The sequence below is a fragment of the Eubalaena glacialis genome, chromosome 3, assembly GCF_028564815.1.
Source record: "Eubalaena glacialis isolate mEubGla1 chromosome 3, mEubGla1.1.hap2.+ XY, whole genome shotgun sequence".
NCBI classification, from domain to species: Eukaryota; Metazoa; Chordata; class Mammalia; order Artiodactyla; family Balaenidae; genus Eubalaena; species Eubalaena glacialis.
The window spans coordinates 91869654-91884924 of record NC_083718.1 but is presented as its reverse complement, the minus strand read 5'-3'; the positions used below and the strand labels follow the sequence as shown (position 1 = coordinate 91884924).

Below are 15271 nucleotides of genomic sequence, written 5' to 3'. Positions count from 1 at the left end.
TAACCAACCCTAAGCACCTAGCACAAAGCAAATACTCAGTAAGTACCTGTTATTTTCCCTTTTGCCTCTGAGGTTCCTTGTCTGCAAACCGGGGGGACAGTGGTACCTTGTTCACATCACTGTTGCAAGGATTATAGGAGATGACATTAAGAGACGGAGCTTTCTGCAAAACAGTCTAGTTGCCCTGCACACTTCACAAATATCAACGTCTTCACACACACGCGCACGCATGCGCACGCGGCTGGGGAACTATTCTAGATGAAAGGAGTCTAAAGAGACATGACAGGGACTTCCCTGGTGGCGCAGTGGATAAGACTCCAGGCTCCCAATGCAGGGGCCCAGGTTTGATCCCTGGTCAGGGAACTAGATCCCACATGCATGCCGCAACTAAGAGTTCACATGCTGCAACTAAGGAGCCGGCGAGCTGCAACTAAGGAGCCCGAGAGCCGTAACTAAGACCCAGTGCAACCAAATAAATAAATAAATAATTTTTAAAAAAAGAAAAGAAACTGCCAAATTATTAAAAATAAATAAATAAATAAAAATTTAACAAATGTTAAAAATCAAAGAAAAATAAAGAGACATGATGACTAAATACAATGTGTGACCCCTGACTGGATCCTAGAAGGAAAAAACACCGTAAGGGGCATTTTCGGGACAACTGGGGAAATGCTAGTACTGTCCTATAATCACGTCAAATTCCCAGAGTCTGATTACACTGTTGTGGTCGGGTGGGACAAAGTCCTGATCTTCAGAGATACACACTGAAGTATTTGGAAGGAAGTATCCTGACGTTGGCAACTTACCCTCAAATGGTTCAAAAACAACAAAAATTTACACACAGAGGGAGAAACAAACACGGTAAGATGTTAACAACTGGTCATCGCCAAAAGGGAATACGAGTCTTGCGACCTCCCACACACCTGAAATTTCTCAAACTAGAAAGTTGGGAAATAAGAGCAGCCGGGCCGAGGGCTCAGCGCACGACACTTCCTGCCTCCCTGCGGGTCTCTTCAGCCGGAGCAGGCGCGGGGGACCCCGGGACCCTCACCTGGCTGCAGCACCCTGATCTCCAGCAGGTTGGAGGTCCTCTCGGCCAGCCGCGTCCAGGTGTTGTTGTAGTTCCTCCGCCACAGCTCCGCCACACACTGGTACTTGCCCGCCTCCGTGTCGCTGGCTCGGCTGATGCTCAGACGGACGTTGTTACTGGACTCAGCCTTTTCAATGGCCGTTCGGGTCCGGAAGCTGGAGGACCTGTCCCCCCACTGGACTCCTCCATCCCGGGTAAAGGTCACCAGGTCATGGAACTCGGCGGTGCCCACCGGCTGGAACCGCCACGTCACTGACACGGGGACCCGGGCGGGGTAATGGGGTTTGATGATGCACTGCAGGTCAAAGGAGTCACTGTAGGTCACCCCCGGCGTGCGGGAGATGGCAGTGACTGCAAAGCCCGTTTCTGGAGAGAGAGCAGAGAAACTCAGGCCAGAGGAGACACTTGGCTTTCTCAGGGCCATGTGACATGGTGACAGGGCTCCTGGCAAAAGCTAGCATGACAGAGCAAAGGCTCACACATGGGGCTCTTTGGATGCCCAGGCCAGTATTACTTTTGCTAGCGTGTTGACACACAAACCCAGCAGTTCACAGGACCCCACAGAAAGAGGCCGGCGGCAACCCTCCTTAAGCAGCACTAGCAAACTCTTCACGATGAAACCCTCACGTGGATTTGTGCTGGATCAGTCCCACTCACAGGGACTGAGTGCACATAGGCGGGGCCATCCCTAGATATCTTGGGATTCCTCGCTGAAACAGGAGAAAAGAGCCCCAGGGCCGATTTCCTTCATCACACTCAGGTGGATGCACCCTGCCCCAGCCCGGACGGCCCCTGTGCCTGGCCCACCAGTGCGTCAGTGCCGGAGCACGGGAGGCAGGTGGAGCAGGTGCCTGTGCTCCCCGGGCTGGGCAGCGCCGGCTTGCTCTCCGGTCCCTCTTCCACCTCCCCAAGGAATCCAGGGCAAAGAGGCAGCAAGGGACCCACAGCAGGAGGGACTGACCTTCACCAAGTAGGACCTGGGGTGAGCTGGGGCCCTGCAGGTGCGCTAGGCTGAGTCTCTCCATATTCCAGCATCATTAATCCCCAATACTGACTCCTCAGTAGAAGTGATCAGAGTCCCTTCAGCCTTGAAATACGACTGACTGTTAACACATTCGTTATGATCATAAAACTGACAGCAGCCATATTTCCTGAGCACTATGGGCCAGGCATGGTGCCAACTGCTTGGCTTTCATCACACTTCACTGAATCCATCACCCCTTTCCTACAGATAAGGAAACTGAGGCCCAGAGAGGGTAGATAAATTGTCTACTATCAAGCTGCCAGTAAATGGCAGTCACTCTACAAATCTGTGTGCCACTGATTCCGGGGGGCTTATTAGGTTGCTTTACTCCCAGGAAGCATAAGACAGTTGTTAAAGGCACAGACCCTGGAGCCAGATGCCCAACTTTGGCACTGTCTAGCTACGTGACGTTGAGCAAGTTACTTAACTTCTCTCTGCCTCTATTTCCCCATCTGTAAAATGGGTCCTTGTGAAGATTAAATGAGTTAGTATTTATAAAATACTTGGAATAGTACCTGACACACAGTATATACTATATTTTGTTAAATATGTAGTTTGTTTAAAAAACAAATAGACATAAAGGAAAGTACTTTAAACTTCATAGGTAAAAAACAAGGCACCGAATGAATCTTTTGGCAGAGCCTGGCCAGAGCCCCTTGGTAAGCTCTGGCTATGGGAACCACAGACATACGGTGAATATGAAAAAACTCAGAGGACAACCTGATGCTGTAAAATTACTTCTAACCCTAACCACCCCTCAGACATTCCTAGCCTCACAGGAACAGGATGGAAAAGACTCCCTCTGCTGGACGCCCAGGACTTTCCTCACAGGTTCCATTTCCACGTGTCCACACAGGATACTGAGCAGAGACACGGGGAGTGAGCTGACCTGGAAACTCAACCACTGGATGAGGTTTCCAGAGACAGAAATCTGAATGGGATGATGAGTGCAGAAAGCAGGTCAACCTTTGGGATTAAGCTTATGGAAAGTAAAAATAATTCTCATCTGGGGCAGGCGGTGAAAAAGGACTTTGTTGAGGGCAAAACCACTTGGTGTTGCCATCTTTACTGGGGTAAGACGGTCCAAAGCACCACCAGCCTTACCTATGAGGAAGGTGGCAGCATGGTCCCAGGGGTGGGATGCAAAGTCACTGAGGACAACTGATGTCACAGTCTCTTAACAAACAGAAACACCTAACATGACAAGTTACCTCCCCAGCAAAGTAGCAGATTGGTCTTTTAATATACTGATTCTATTAGGCAGATAAATGTTGATAGAAGCCTCTTTACCCTGTGAGAAGCAAATCTAATATTCTTTGGTTTTAGCAGATTTCAAGGTATCTTTTAATTTCATACTAATCAGGAAATGGCTTTCTTTAGGAAGAGCCTTATAGAGGAAAAGGTAAAAACACAAGCTTTGAAAAAAAAAATTTAAGACAGATTGCTGGTTTCCTGGGTTCAGATTGTGTGTCTGTCACTTAAAAGCTATAGTCCTGGGCAAATTAGCCAACTTGTCTCACTAGTCTCCTTGTAAAATGACAGTGTCTATCTGTAGGTAGGTGAGGATTCCAAGGGACAATTAAGCTTAAGTGCTTACACTCAGCCAGAAAGGGTAGTAAGGGCTAAATAAATGGCAAAAGGTGATTTTCTACCCTTCTCTGCCTTGCTCTGAATTTTTAGGAGGGCTGAGCCCCTGATACAGGAGGGCCTGGGGTGCAGGAGGGAGAGGATTTGCTCCCGCTCTTCCAGGTTAATTTTGGCAGTGGCCTTGGTTCCTCCACCTGGGGCCACCACTCCCCTGGCCAGAATCCTTACAACTTCACTCCTACCACCCAGACCAAGGAGTAGTAACAGCGCCCAGCTGTTGCCCATCCCCAGGGCCCGCCATGGAGAACCACTGTTGGTTCCTTGAACCCCCTCCACACTTCCATAAATACTTTCTTCAATCAAACCCTTTGGAAGGTGCTGTCTATCTCCTACAAGAGTCTGGACATGGGAGCATCTCCCCAACGGTCCCACGAAAAGACTGCCGAGCTTACTTACCGAGAGCTGTGATGGACACGACGGTGCTGGCCCGGCGTTCCCCCACGACCTGCCACTCGCCATCCACTGCCCGCACCCACTCGGTCACGTGGCATTCGTACTGGCCCTCGTCCTCCCTCCTGCTGTTGAAGATGCCCAGGCTGAACGAGTTGGGCTGCACCTGCTCCATCTGGACGCCCCCAAAGCTGCTGCGCTCCCAGTAGGACGTGCCAGGCTGTACGGTGCCGTCCCGGTCCAGCCACATGACGTTGCTGCGGCGGTTCTGCCTGTCCACCAGCTGCCAGATGACGGAGAAGCGGCCTAGGGCTCTACCCGCTGTGTGGATGCTGCAGGAGAGGTGTAGATTCTCACCCTCCAGGACGACGCTGGCGTTGCTGGCCACCTCCACCGAGATGCTGCTCTCTGTGCAGAGGGAGAGAGTGCCACGCTGGGGCTTTCTAGGCTCCACTGAGCCCTCCCCACGGACATCAAAGGAGGAGGGGTACAAATGTCACTCTATTCAGGTACAAGGGGACCTTGGAGGATGCAAGCACTCTGACACTTGCTGCTGCTGCAAGCCCTGGCTGGTTCTGGGTTTCGCTCCCTGTGATTTTAGATCTGATAACCTAGGAGGCCCTTTACTGGATACAAAGATAACGTGTGGGATCATGAGCGTCTAAGACCTGAGACTGAATCAGAACAGAAAGACATTACCCTTAAGGCACAAAGCAATTCATCAGGCCCTCCATATCCCCTGGTTCCACATCCATGGATTCAACCAACCATGGATAGAAAATATGCCAAAAAAAAAAAAAAAATTCCAGGAGGTTCCAAAAAGCAAAACTTGAATTTGCTGTGCACTGGCAACTCTTTACATAGTATGTACATTGTATTAGGTATAAGTAATCTAGAGATGATGTGCGTAGGTTATATGCAAATCCAATGCCATTTTATATAAGGGACTTGAGCATCCGCAGATTTGGGGCGGTCCTGGAACCAATCCCCCTCAGAATCTGAAGGATGACTGTAATGTGTTCAGCAGGGTTCAAGAATTTTTGACTCGGATTTTCAGTAAGTTGAATACCTTGAAAATTCTACTTCACCGAATCTTCCCATAATTTAGGGCTACAGAAGTCAAATAAAAGCTGAACATCCATACATGCCATTTGAGTCCTTCAGGGCAATATCAGGAGGTAGAAAAAAAAAGTGACAGGAAGTATTTGGAGGACAACACGTGCTTGCTTGGGTGTGGGCAGTAATGGAGCACAGATGGCCTCATTTCACAGCGTGTGTGGGGAGCAAGCTTTCATACTTTGATTAACACACAGGAACAGACCAAAGCCGGTGGCTCGCCTTCCTGCTGCTGTCCACCTTCAGCCCTGGGGTTCCGCTGCTCTTGACCTTGACTTTCTGCCAATCAAACTCTGGGATAAGGATTCCTCTCTCCTTCGCTCCTTTGCTACTCACTTAGCTATATGAACTCCCTCAATGGAATTATTTAAGCTCTACATGCCTTCTTCTATGAGATACGGAGAGTGCTACATTGTGCAGTTTTTTAAAGATTAAAAAGTAAATGAGACAATGTCTATAAAACACCTAATACATAGGTTTTCAAAAACTGGTTACCATGATCATAATGAATTTTACTATTCCCATTAACTCTTTGTTTTTATAAAGAGTGTGGATACTTTAATCTATCTTAATTATGCATAGATTATTTTGTATAATTATCTATAGAGCTCCAAAAGCCCTTAAGTATTAAAAAACAGAAAGTACCAGACTAATTCGGCTCCAATTTCCTGGGCACCATCCACATGAAACACATACATCAATTTTAAATCAATCAGTAAATCAAATCCCAGATTAAGAGGCACACCCAATTACTGAGGGGAAAAGCATACCCATGACCATGCATTTGAATCAATCTTTTCTCCCGTGTGTTTCCCTCACAGGCAGAAACATGCAAAGATGAGCCCTGAGCCCAGGCATGGAGCTCTTGCTATAGTGAACACGTCTGCCACCCATTCTGGATTGGCTTGTTTCACATGAAAAAAGGTCCGGACAGACAGGGTGGGGAAGAAGAATTTTCCCAGGAGCCATACCTAGATGAGTCATGGAGATGACGGGGCTGCCAAGTAGCTACATCTGTAGCAGTAGTGGCTGAAAGCAAGGATTTGGAGGCAGGCAGAGCACGCTCAGGCCCAGGTCTACTGCTTCCTAACTCTGCAATCTTGGGGCTCTTACTTGACCTACCCAAGCTTCCATTTCTTATGTGCAAAATGGAGATACTAAGAGCCCTACTTCTTAGGGTCACGACACTGAGAGTATTAGATAGGGTAATTATTTTTCATCATCATCATTAATAATAACAATATTCCTCTTCAGATTAAAGACTCATTAATGACTCACTTCCAGCGTTATCAGTGAGGAATTAAAGAAGGGCAACTTCGGCATCAATGGAAAAAAAATCCCTTTGCTTGCCTTAAGCAGAAGAATGACTTGCAGGACATCACTCCCACCCCCTACTGTCACCCCAATGGGCTCTATCTTCTATAAGCCCTGGCTTGTTTGTTACAAGGGCTGCTGTTTGGTGCTCTGTTACTTGAGCAAGCCTGGAAAAACCACGCAGTTAGATGTGAAACTACGAGAAGCAAAACGATTCCGCAGCCCAGGCAAAGGCAAATGCAGACACAGTGCAGACTGCCCGTTAAGACTATTTACAAGTGTTCTCAGGCCTGAGAAGAGGCAGCCAACAATTTAAAACTCTCTGGATTAAATGAAAACTAGGACAGAACTAATGAGAATCTGAGTGCACGGTTACAAATGAAATTTCAAATCAGGAGGTTGATGACGGAGCACAGGCTAAGCGCAGAGCAGTGAATCTGGAGTTAGAAGCAAATACTTCTAATGCGATGCAAGCTCGACCACTATCAGAACCGGCTCAGCCACTTCCCTGTATGGTGCTCTGGCCTCTTCATTCACAGGATGAATAGAATACTGGCCTCTCCAAGGATTGGAGGGGTGGGAGTGGAGAAGGAGATGATATACGCAGAAGCACTTTGGGCTCTTGAGAGGAAAAGCGCCATTAAAATCCGAGTTTTTATTATCACCATTACCGATGTGATCACTGTTGTTCTTTGGCAGACTTACCCAAGTGGCCTTGGGGCAGGATCTGGTGGTGCTGGGGGACTTTAACTACCCAGTTATCTGCTGGAAAAGCAATATAGCAGGCCACAGATCATCAAACAAGTTCTTGGAAGGGGATGGAGGAAATCTCTTAGTACAAAAAATAGGGAAGTACACAGTGTGGCTGCCCTTCACTGGATCCTTATAGAACAATGAGGAATTAGTTGCAGATTTAAAAGTAGAGAGACTGTGGTTAAGGCAGGCGCAGTCCGACAGGAAAATACTAAAGAGAGTGGGCATCCAGTTTAACAAATTCCATTCTACAAATATTCAGCAAGCACCTACCCTACGCAAAGCACCATGCTAGGCATTGCAGGGGGAAACAGTCTAAGAAAGAAAAGAATTTCAAGATAATGAGACGTGTGTGAGAGAGAGATTCAAAAAAAAAAAAAAGCACAAAGGAAAGTCATCCTGTTGGTGAGAAAAGAAAAAAAGAGTGGCAAGACCCCTGTTGTCTGTTTCCTTTCTTCACACTTGAAACTACATTAAATATGTAAAAGTGTAAATAAAAATGTAAAGGGAATCATTACAGGGCTAAGAGAAAGAACAGCTTGAGCAGTGGAGAAATAGGTTAAAGGTTAGTTAAAAAACTTCACCATCTTGCTTAAAATCAGGGCATTCTAAGCTTTCTCATTTTACTAAAAACAAAACTATGAGAGAAATGAGATATTAATGAGGACATCCTGATACTATGGAGAATTAAACCCAACATAAGCAAACACAGGTAGCCCCCCGAGTCCCCAGTCCTGACTGATACCCACCCAGACAATGCCAGCTACAAGGAGGCAGGGAGCCCACCTAAGCAGCCTTGGAAATAAGCTAAGCTTTAAAAGCCTGTGCTCCAGGAAGATGTGAGAGGTCCCATCCACTGACTTTTAAAAACCCAATTCCGACAGGGGATAGACAATTAGGGTAATGCCAATCCCTATACCTCCAAAACCCAGAGAGCAAATCTTTCTTAATAATGCACTTTAGCATTTAAAATCCTCCCATAAAAGACCAACCCTCTTAAGTGAGATTTCAAGACAGGCATCCACCCACTTCTTCTGGGACTTAATTCCCGCACAGGAGCAAACAGCTGTCCTGGATTCCTGGCTGGCCTCCAGGCTGAGCTGGCACTGCAGGCGTTTACACAGAGCTGCTAGCGCTAGGTTCTGCCATGCCCCTCTCCAGCCTGCAAACATACACCTGACGCTCTGCCTACCGGGGCGGGGGAGGTGGTTTGCTAAGTGTGGGCAGGTGAGCTGGAGAAAGGAGAGGGGGTAACAGGTTTTCTCTGCCAGCTCTGACTGAACCTGCCCCGCCCTGCCCTTCCCTCCCCATAGCTCTTCTCCTCTGCCCCGACTTCTCTCAGATAGTGCTAGCTACTGAACGAGACCAGTGGGAGGAGAAGGAAGCAGCACATCCCTCCACTTACTGATGGGGAGGACGATGATAGGAATGTTCCTGGGACGCTTGCTCTCCTTGTCGATGAATTCCCCGGTGACTGTCTTCTCTCTCTCTGTCACACGACAGTTGTATTTCCCACTGTCCTCCTGGCGGAGGTGGTAAATCTTCAGCACGAAGACACTGTCGCTCTCCTTGGCCACCTTGAGTTGGCCCCTGGCCTCCCGATGGGTGAACTCACTGTTGAGGACCGGCACAGCGTTCGGCCCCATGCTGGCAATGAGCGAGCTGTTGAAGGCCCAGGAGACGGCAAAGTAACGGTCGGGAGTGTTCTGCCCCTCCAGGATGCACCTGAACTCCACCGGTTCACCTACCGTGTACAGCCGCTTCTCCGTCTCCAGCCGAACGGTGAACTCTTTGTCTGAGAAAACAAATAACAAAACGGATGCATGCTGGGTGACCGAGGACCCCGGCTCTCCAAACTGCATCAGCAAATTCCCACCATCCACACCTTCTCACCAAGCTGACTACTGGGAAGGCACCTCCACGCGTGTCTTGAGAGAAAAACTCTCAAATATCACAGAGAGAACTCAAAGGTGGCCAGACCCAGAGAGTCTAAAGGGCTTGTTATCCCAATCAAGTCGACAGGGCTCTGTCTGCAGCGTATAATGTCCTAAGTTAGACTCTGAGGTCAGCAAGCAATATCACTCCTAATTTCACTTGCATGGCAGATTACAAAGGTCCATCCTTGATCTATAGGCCCAGAACTCCATTAAAGCATCAGGATTACAAATATTTTCAGTAGATATTATAGACATGATGCTGCTGAGACTTGTGAGACAAATTACCCAGTGCCCCAGGTGCTGACCCCAATCCAAATAAACATTCTATCTATCTATCCATCTATCTATGTATCTATCTATCTATCTATCTATCTATCCATCCATCTGGAGAGAGAGAGAGAAAGATGTCCTCCACCCCCAAGTGAATACTGGAAATAAGACACAGGTAAGACAATCCCTAACAAAACTGCATAGGAAAAGTGAAAACTAATGTCTTTTCACTAATCTATCACCTGTCAGATCAAATCTCTAGAAAGATGGAGTGGGAAAGTACCTACTTCCAAGGACAGCCAGATGACCTCTGAAATGGTCAGTGAACCCAAGCACCCTTCAAAGAGCTGGGAGTTGAACCAGGCATGGGGGGGGGCGGGGGGCAGGTGGTGATCAAAGAAGGGCTCATCGCCACTAACTGTCCCACACACCATGTAATGGTGCACGGTGACTGTCAATGCCATGAGACAATTATCGTATCTCACAGGCACCCGTGGCAGAAGACAAAGGAGTGAAGCGTCCTGGAAAACAGAGTCACAGAGCCTTGGGTGGAAGAGGCTGCAGTTGTAAGTACTGCCCAAGTCCTTCCCCTCCCAGTTCTAGCTCTATTCCTCTAAAGAAAACATTGACTGGAGAATCGCATTTACAGGGATGTTTGAATTCCTTGTATAGGAATTAGCTCCAATTAGCTTCCATTAGCTCCAATCTTGACTGTCTTCCCCACACTGGCACTTCCAAGCCGTTACCACTATCTTTAAGTGGTATCTTATCTTTAAGGCCCTTGCCCCATTCTTATCCCCCTATCCCATGCACTCTTCAAGCAGATGAGAATCCTATTTCCCTAAAAAACACAGCAATCACCAAGAGTGCTGCTTCCACATTCCTATTCTCCAACTCAAGTTTGGCTTTGTACCCACCTGTTCCTCAGGCTCTCCATCTCCTCCCCTCCCACATGAGCCAGTGTCTTGCCCCCAATACCCATTTTCTCCAGTGAATTAGCTTCTTCCTTTATTACCCAAACTTCCTGACAAAGTGAATTACCCTCAACGACTCCAAGGGCTCACTTCTAAAGTGACAGCTGCTGCCTCAGCTTCCCTTCCCAAAAGAACAACCTGAGAGACCTGGGTTTCACTCTGCTAGCCTCTGCCTAGATGTATACACCCACGTGGGACGGAGCCCATGTCATTTGTCAGATACTGGCTTTCTGGTCAACCAGATTACAGTAATTTATACCTCAACATCAGAGATTTTAGAAAAAAAAAAAGCACCCCTTCCACATAAATGCCACTGAAGACATGCAAACAGGTGCCCCAGACCTCAGACTTCCCACTTCCTCAGAGTTAGGCTGGCTGCAACAGTGGCTGTCTTCTTCTGGCAGCCAAAGAGTCTTCTGATCTCACAGGAATGCCCCCATGGCTTGGTGAAGGCGTCACATTCCCAGGCTGAAGATGAGATTCAGGGCAAACCATCCTCTTTTCTGCACAGCCATTTGCCCTTGTTATACCCAGTCAATTAAACCTCCATAAATCGATTTATGCTTTTTCCAATACCCCCCCACTCCTCAGCTCCCTGAAATTTGGCTTTGGGCCTTCTCCCACACTTCACTGACCCAGCAAATGTCCCCAGTGACACCCCCCGCCCATCACAACCAAAGGTGTTTCTCAAGTACGTTTTAGCCTCTGGACCAGCTCTCCTCCCTTGGGTCCATGACACCATCCCTCCTGCTGCTTCTCCCGCTGGCCTGGCCACTCTGTCTCTCGAACCTGCTCCCCTGACCACCTCTTACTGCCACAGTTCTCCTGGGCCCTAATCGCTCCCAAGCTCAGCCTCTGAGTGCCACGTCTGATGACATGCTGGGTGCTTCACCTGCTGAGCATCTCTATGAAGGTCCGCTTGCGGGATGGACTCCTTGACCAAAATTTACAAGAACAAATGCAAAGACACCCAGTGCTGCCACTGAAGGGGAAGCAGAGGCTCTCAAGCAAGACTTGGCACATTGCCTCATCCCTCCTTATCACAGTTCCAGGTATCCCCCCGAGCCCCAGCCTCGGATTCCTCCTTCCACAATACTCTCCATTCTGTTGCCTCGAGCACCCACTGCCCGCTTCCTAGGTCACTGCCACTGACCTAGCCCTGGCCTTATCAGCCCTTCCCTGCCTGGTCTCCCTACTTCAGACCCAACCTGTTTAGTCAACACTAGGTGGCCTCCATGGCTGTTCCCTTCTAAAACCCAGGTCTGATTGTGTCACTCTCTGCTTAAAAATCTCTATTCCCTCCTCCAAATGTTGGCAGCAGTGGTTTTCAAGCTGTGCTCAGGTGAGGCGGTAGGGGGGAGACCTTCCTTTCCTCATACAAAGTCTTTTGCTGCCCAATACAGAAAACATTTGGTTCAGGCAAGGGGGGAACTCCGCGGCCCTCATACGCCCTCCTCAAGCACCCCATGGCATGCACCCATGCACACGAAGACACACACATGCCCACCCACAAGCGACTACTCAGGCACCTCTACAGGACTCCTAAGATTCCAAGGAGAACAACTTGAAATGCTGGGACCACAGAGTCAAGGCCAAGCTCACATTCTAGCATGTGGGCTTCAGGCCACCTTTCCTATCTCCTCTCACCACTCCTATCCAGAACTCAACATCTGCTCACCCTTGACTTCTCTGTGCTTGCCAAACAGGTCAAAGAATTCTGTACCTTTATGCTTCTCCTCCTGATGTCTGCTCAAGCTTCAAGACTCAGCTCAAATCACCAAATGTGTTGGTTTTCCTGAATTTTCCTCAACCACCCCACCCAGGGAAAACAATGTTGCAAGAACACTTTATATCCACCATGTTCCCAGGGCATCCTTCACTCAGCCACTGGCTTTCACATCTGTAGTTCCCTGAGTGCAGGGACCAAGCGTTATTCATCTCTGAATCCCCGATGCCTATCGCCACACCTGCAGCGTTGCAGAGACTTACTAAATGTTGACTGAAATCAACTAAGAGAAGGGCAACATTGGGGCTACAACCACTGAACCAGAGCAGCACAGACACAGAAGGAAGTCATCGACTTTTTTTTCACCTAGTTTTCCCTTTGCTGGCTTCGTCTGGATACATTTGCTGGGCAAATTCAAAAAAATCCTCATTCCAAATTGGTAAGATTAAAATAAAGAAGATTAACTGATGCAACCTAATTTGAAAGCGCTAAGACTTAAAATTTGGCCCAGACTTTTGAAGCTGCTCTTAAAACCATCCAGGAAGGGAAGGGATAAATATGAAATAAAGTGCCTTCTGTAGATTTAGTACCGGAAGTTCCAGAAGCTGCTAAATGCTCTGGCTCCTACAGAGCAGATAAAGTGCTCCCAGCGCAGGAGCCCAACCCTTCTCGTAAAAGCCCTCACACCCATTAGATGTCCAGAGAATCGCTTCTGCCCTTTTACTTCTAGATCTGCGCTTGACAAAGCATAGACAGTGGAAGTGTACTGAAAATCCAGCTTCCCAGGTCCCACCCCAGAAGCCTGATTCAGGAATCTGTACTGCCTGAGCCTGGGAATCTGTGCTATTAGCTAAGTCTGAAGCACACCCCTAGGATGGCAGAAGAACAGGTGGCAGGAAAGCTATGCAAAGACCAAGACCACCACCATCTGACTGGAGCAAATGGGATGGGGTGGGTTGGCGGGGTGTCAAAATACAGGTCCTGAAGGGGGCCCCCCACCCGTACCTCAGACGCCCCCGCTCATCTCCCACAAACCACACCTCCACTCACCAGGACGATGGCAGCCCCTCACTGAAGGTGGGCAGCAACACAAGGAAAGGCCCTTGGGCACTTGCTGCAGCTCCATGACGGCACACCACCACCTTCCAACCAAAACCAGGGGACAGAAGGCCCATGGAACACCTGCCCCCAGCCCAGCTGAGGCAGTCAAGCAATAGCTTTTGGCTCTGGTCTAGAGCCCCGCTGGACTCAGGGGCCGGGGGAGTGCAGTCTGAGAAGGTCAGGGCTTGGGATACCTGGGCCCTCTGTACCCCGAGTACTTGCGGGGTCGCCAGAAGAGTCTGCACAGCCTGTCTGACCACCCTCCCCTGCCAGACAGAGAGTGGGGACGAGAGACTGACCGGTGGGCTGGACGTTGACCACAGTCCCCTCGGAACGCTTTCGGGTCATCGGGTACCACGAGCCGTCTGGGTCCTGGATCCACTCGGTGGCCTCGCAGTAGAACTCGCCCTGGTCGGAGGGCTGCACGTGGAAGACGGTGAGGCGGAAGGTGCTGCTCCCCAGCTTGTCCAGGCGCACCTCCCCCAGGCTCTGCCTCTGCGCGTAGTCGCTGCTCGACTGCAGCACAAAATCCCGGCTCAGGGCAATGACCTCCACCGGCTTCTCGCCGCCGCGCTGCCGCAGCCAGGCCACGGACAGGTGGCTGTGCTGCAACGTCTCCGTGGCCACCTCACACGTGAGCTCTAGCGGGTCCTGTTCCACTTTGTGCAGAGTGCGGCGCACGGCAGCGGACTGCAGGGAGTCCGGGATCACTGCAACACAGGAACAGCCACGGGGCACGGTCACAAGGCCGCAGACCTTACACTTGCGGGGCTGAGCTCCCACCCACCAGCCTTCGACAGTCCCCGTGTGGCCACGGAGGACCCCAGATGGCACAGAAACCGAACGAATTTTCTGTTTGGATTTGGACTGCAATTTTTTGGCGCTTACACTTACCTGTTTGGTATTTCAATAACACTCAGATAAAAAGTGGGTTGGGGGCAGAGGGATAAGTTCAGAATTTGAGATTAACAGATATACGCTACTATACATAAAATAGAAAACAACAAGGACTTACTGTACAGCACAGAGAACTATATTCAATATTTTGTAATAACCTATAATGGGAAGCAATCTGAAAAAGAATATACGTGTGTATAACTGAATCACTCTGCTATACACCTGAAACATTCTAAATCAACTATACGTCAATAAAAAAAAATACATAAGTAAAATAATGTTTGTAGACTTAAAAGAAAGTGGGTCATATTTCAGTTTACATAATAAATGAACTCCCTGAAAATAACATGTAAAAGGAATTCTGTGTCAGGTCAAATAAGATTTTGTTGTTCACGGTAGTATTGCTTCCAGACATTTTAACTTGGCTTCTGACTGAACTTCAAACAAAAAGAGTCCCTGGAACTTCGAGTTTCAAATTTTCTATACAACTTGCTCATTTTCTCCCTTCTAGCCACCCCACCCCCATGTCAGCAATGCAGTGCTCTAGAAAGGTTATTTCTTCCTTTTTTTTTTTTTTAAAAAAAAAAAAGGACTTCCCTGGTGGTGCAGTGGTTAAGAATCTACCTGCCAATGCAGGGGACATGGGTTCGAGCCCTGGTCCAGGAAGACCCCACATGCCACAGAGCAACTAAGCCCATGTACCACAACTACTGAGCCTGTGCTCTAGAGCCCGTGAGCCACAACTACTAAGCCCGCGTGCCACAATTACTGAAGCCCATGCGCCTAGAGCCCGTGCTCCGCAACAAGAGAAGCCACCGCAGTGAGAAGCCTGAGCACCACAACGAACAGTAGCCCCCACTCACCACAATTAGAGAAAGCCCGTGCGCAGCAACAAAGATCCAAAGCAGCCAAAAATAAATAAATAAATTTATTTATTTAAAAAAAAAAAAAAGGTTGTGGTAGAGAGAAGCAGCAGCATCCTCAATTTTTTAGTAGGTTTAATTTTCATATGATTCATGTGTCAACATGTGC

General features: G+C 48.6%; 1 protein-coding gene across 5 annotated transcripts in view; it reads right to left on the bottom strand.

The window, feature by feature from the left end:
• The window catches only part of IGSF3 (immunoglobulin superfamily member 3), a 100142-nt gene that overhangs the window by 22455 nt on the left and 62416 nt on the right, over positions 1-15271 (bottom strand). For 4 of the 5 annotated variants that reach the window (XM_061183630.1, XM_061183633.1, XM_061183634.1 and 1 more), the window contains exons 4-8: positions 13642-14052; positions 8740-9129; positions 7287-7346; positions 4158-4559; positions 1052-1456 (exon numbers count right to left, since the gene is read on the bottom strand). In XM_061183630.1, coding sequence (XP_061039613.1) covers positions 1052-1456; positions 4158-4559; positions 7287-7346; positions 8740-9129; positions 13642-14052 — 1668 coding nt within the window. The remainder of the gene's footprint in view (positions 1-1051; positions 1457-4157; positions 4560-7286; positions 7347-8739; positions 9130-13641; positions 14053-15271) is intronic. The other variant, XM_061183635.1, reaches the window with a different exon arrangement.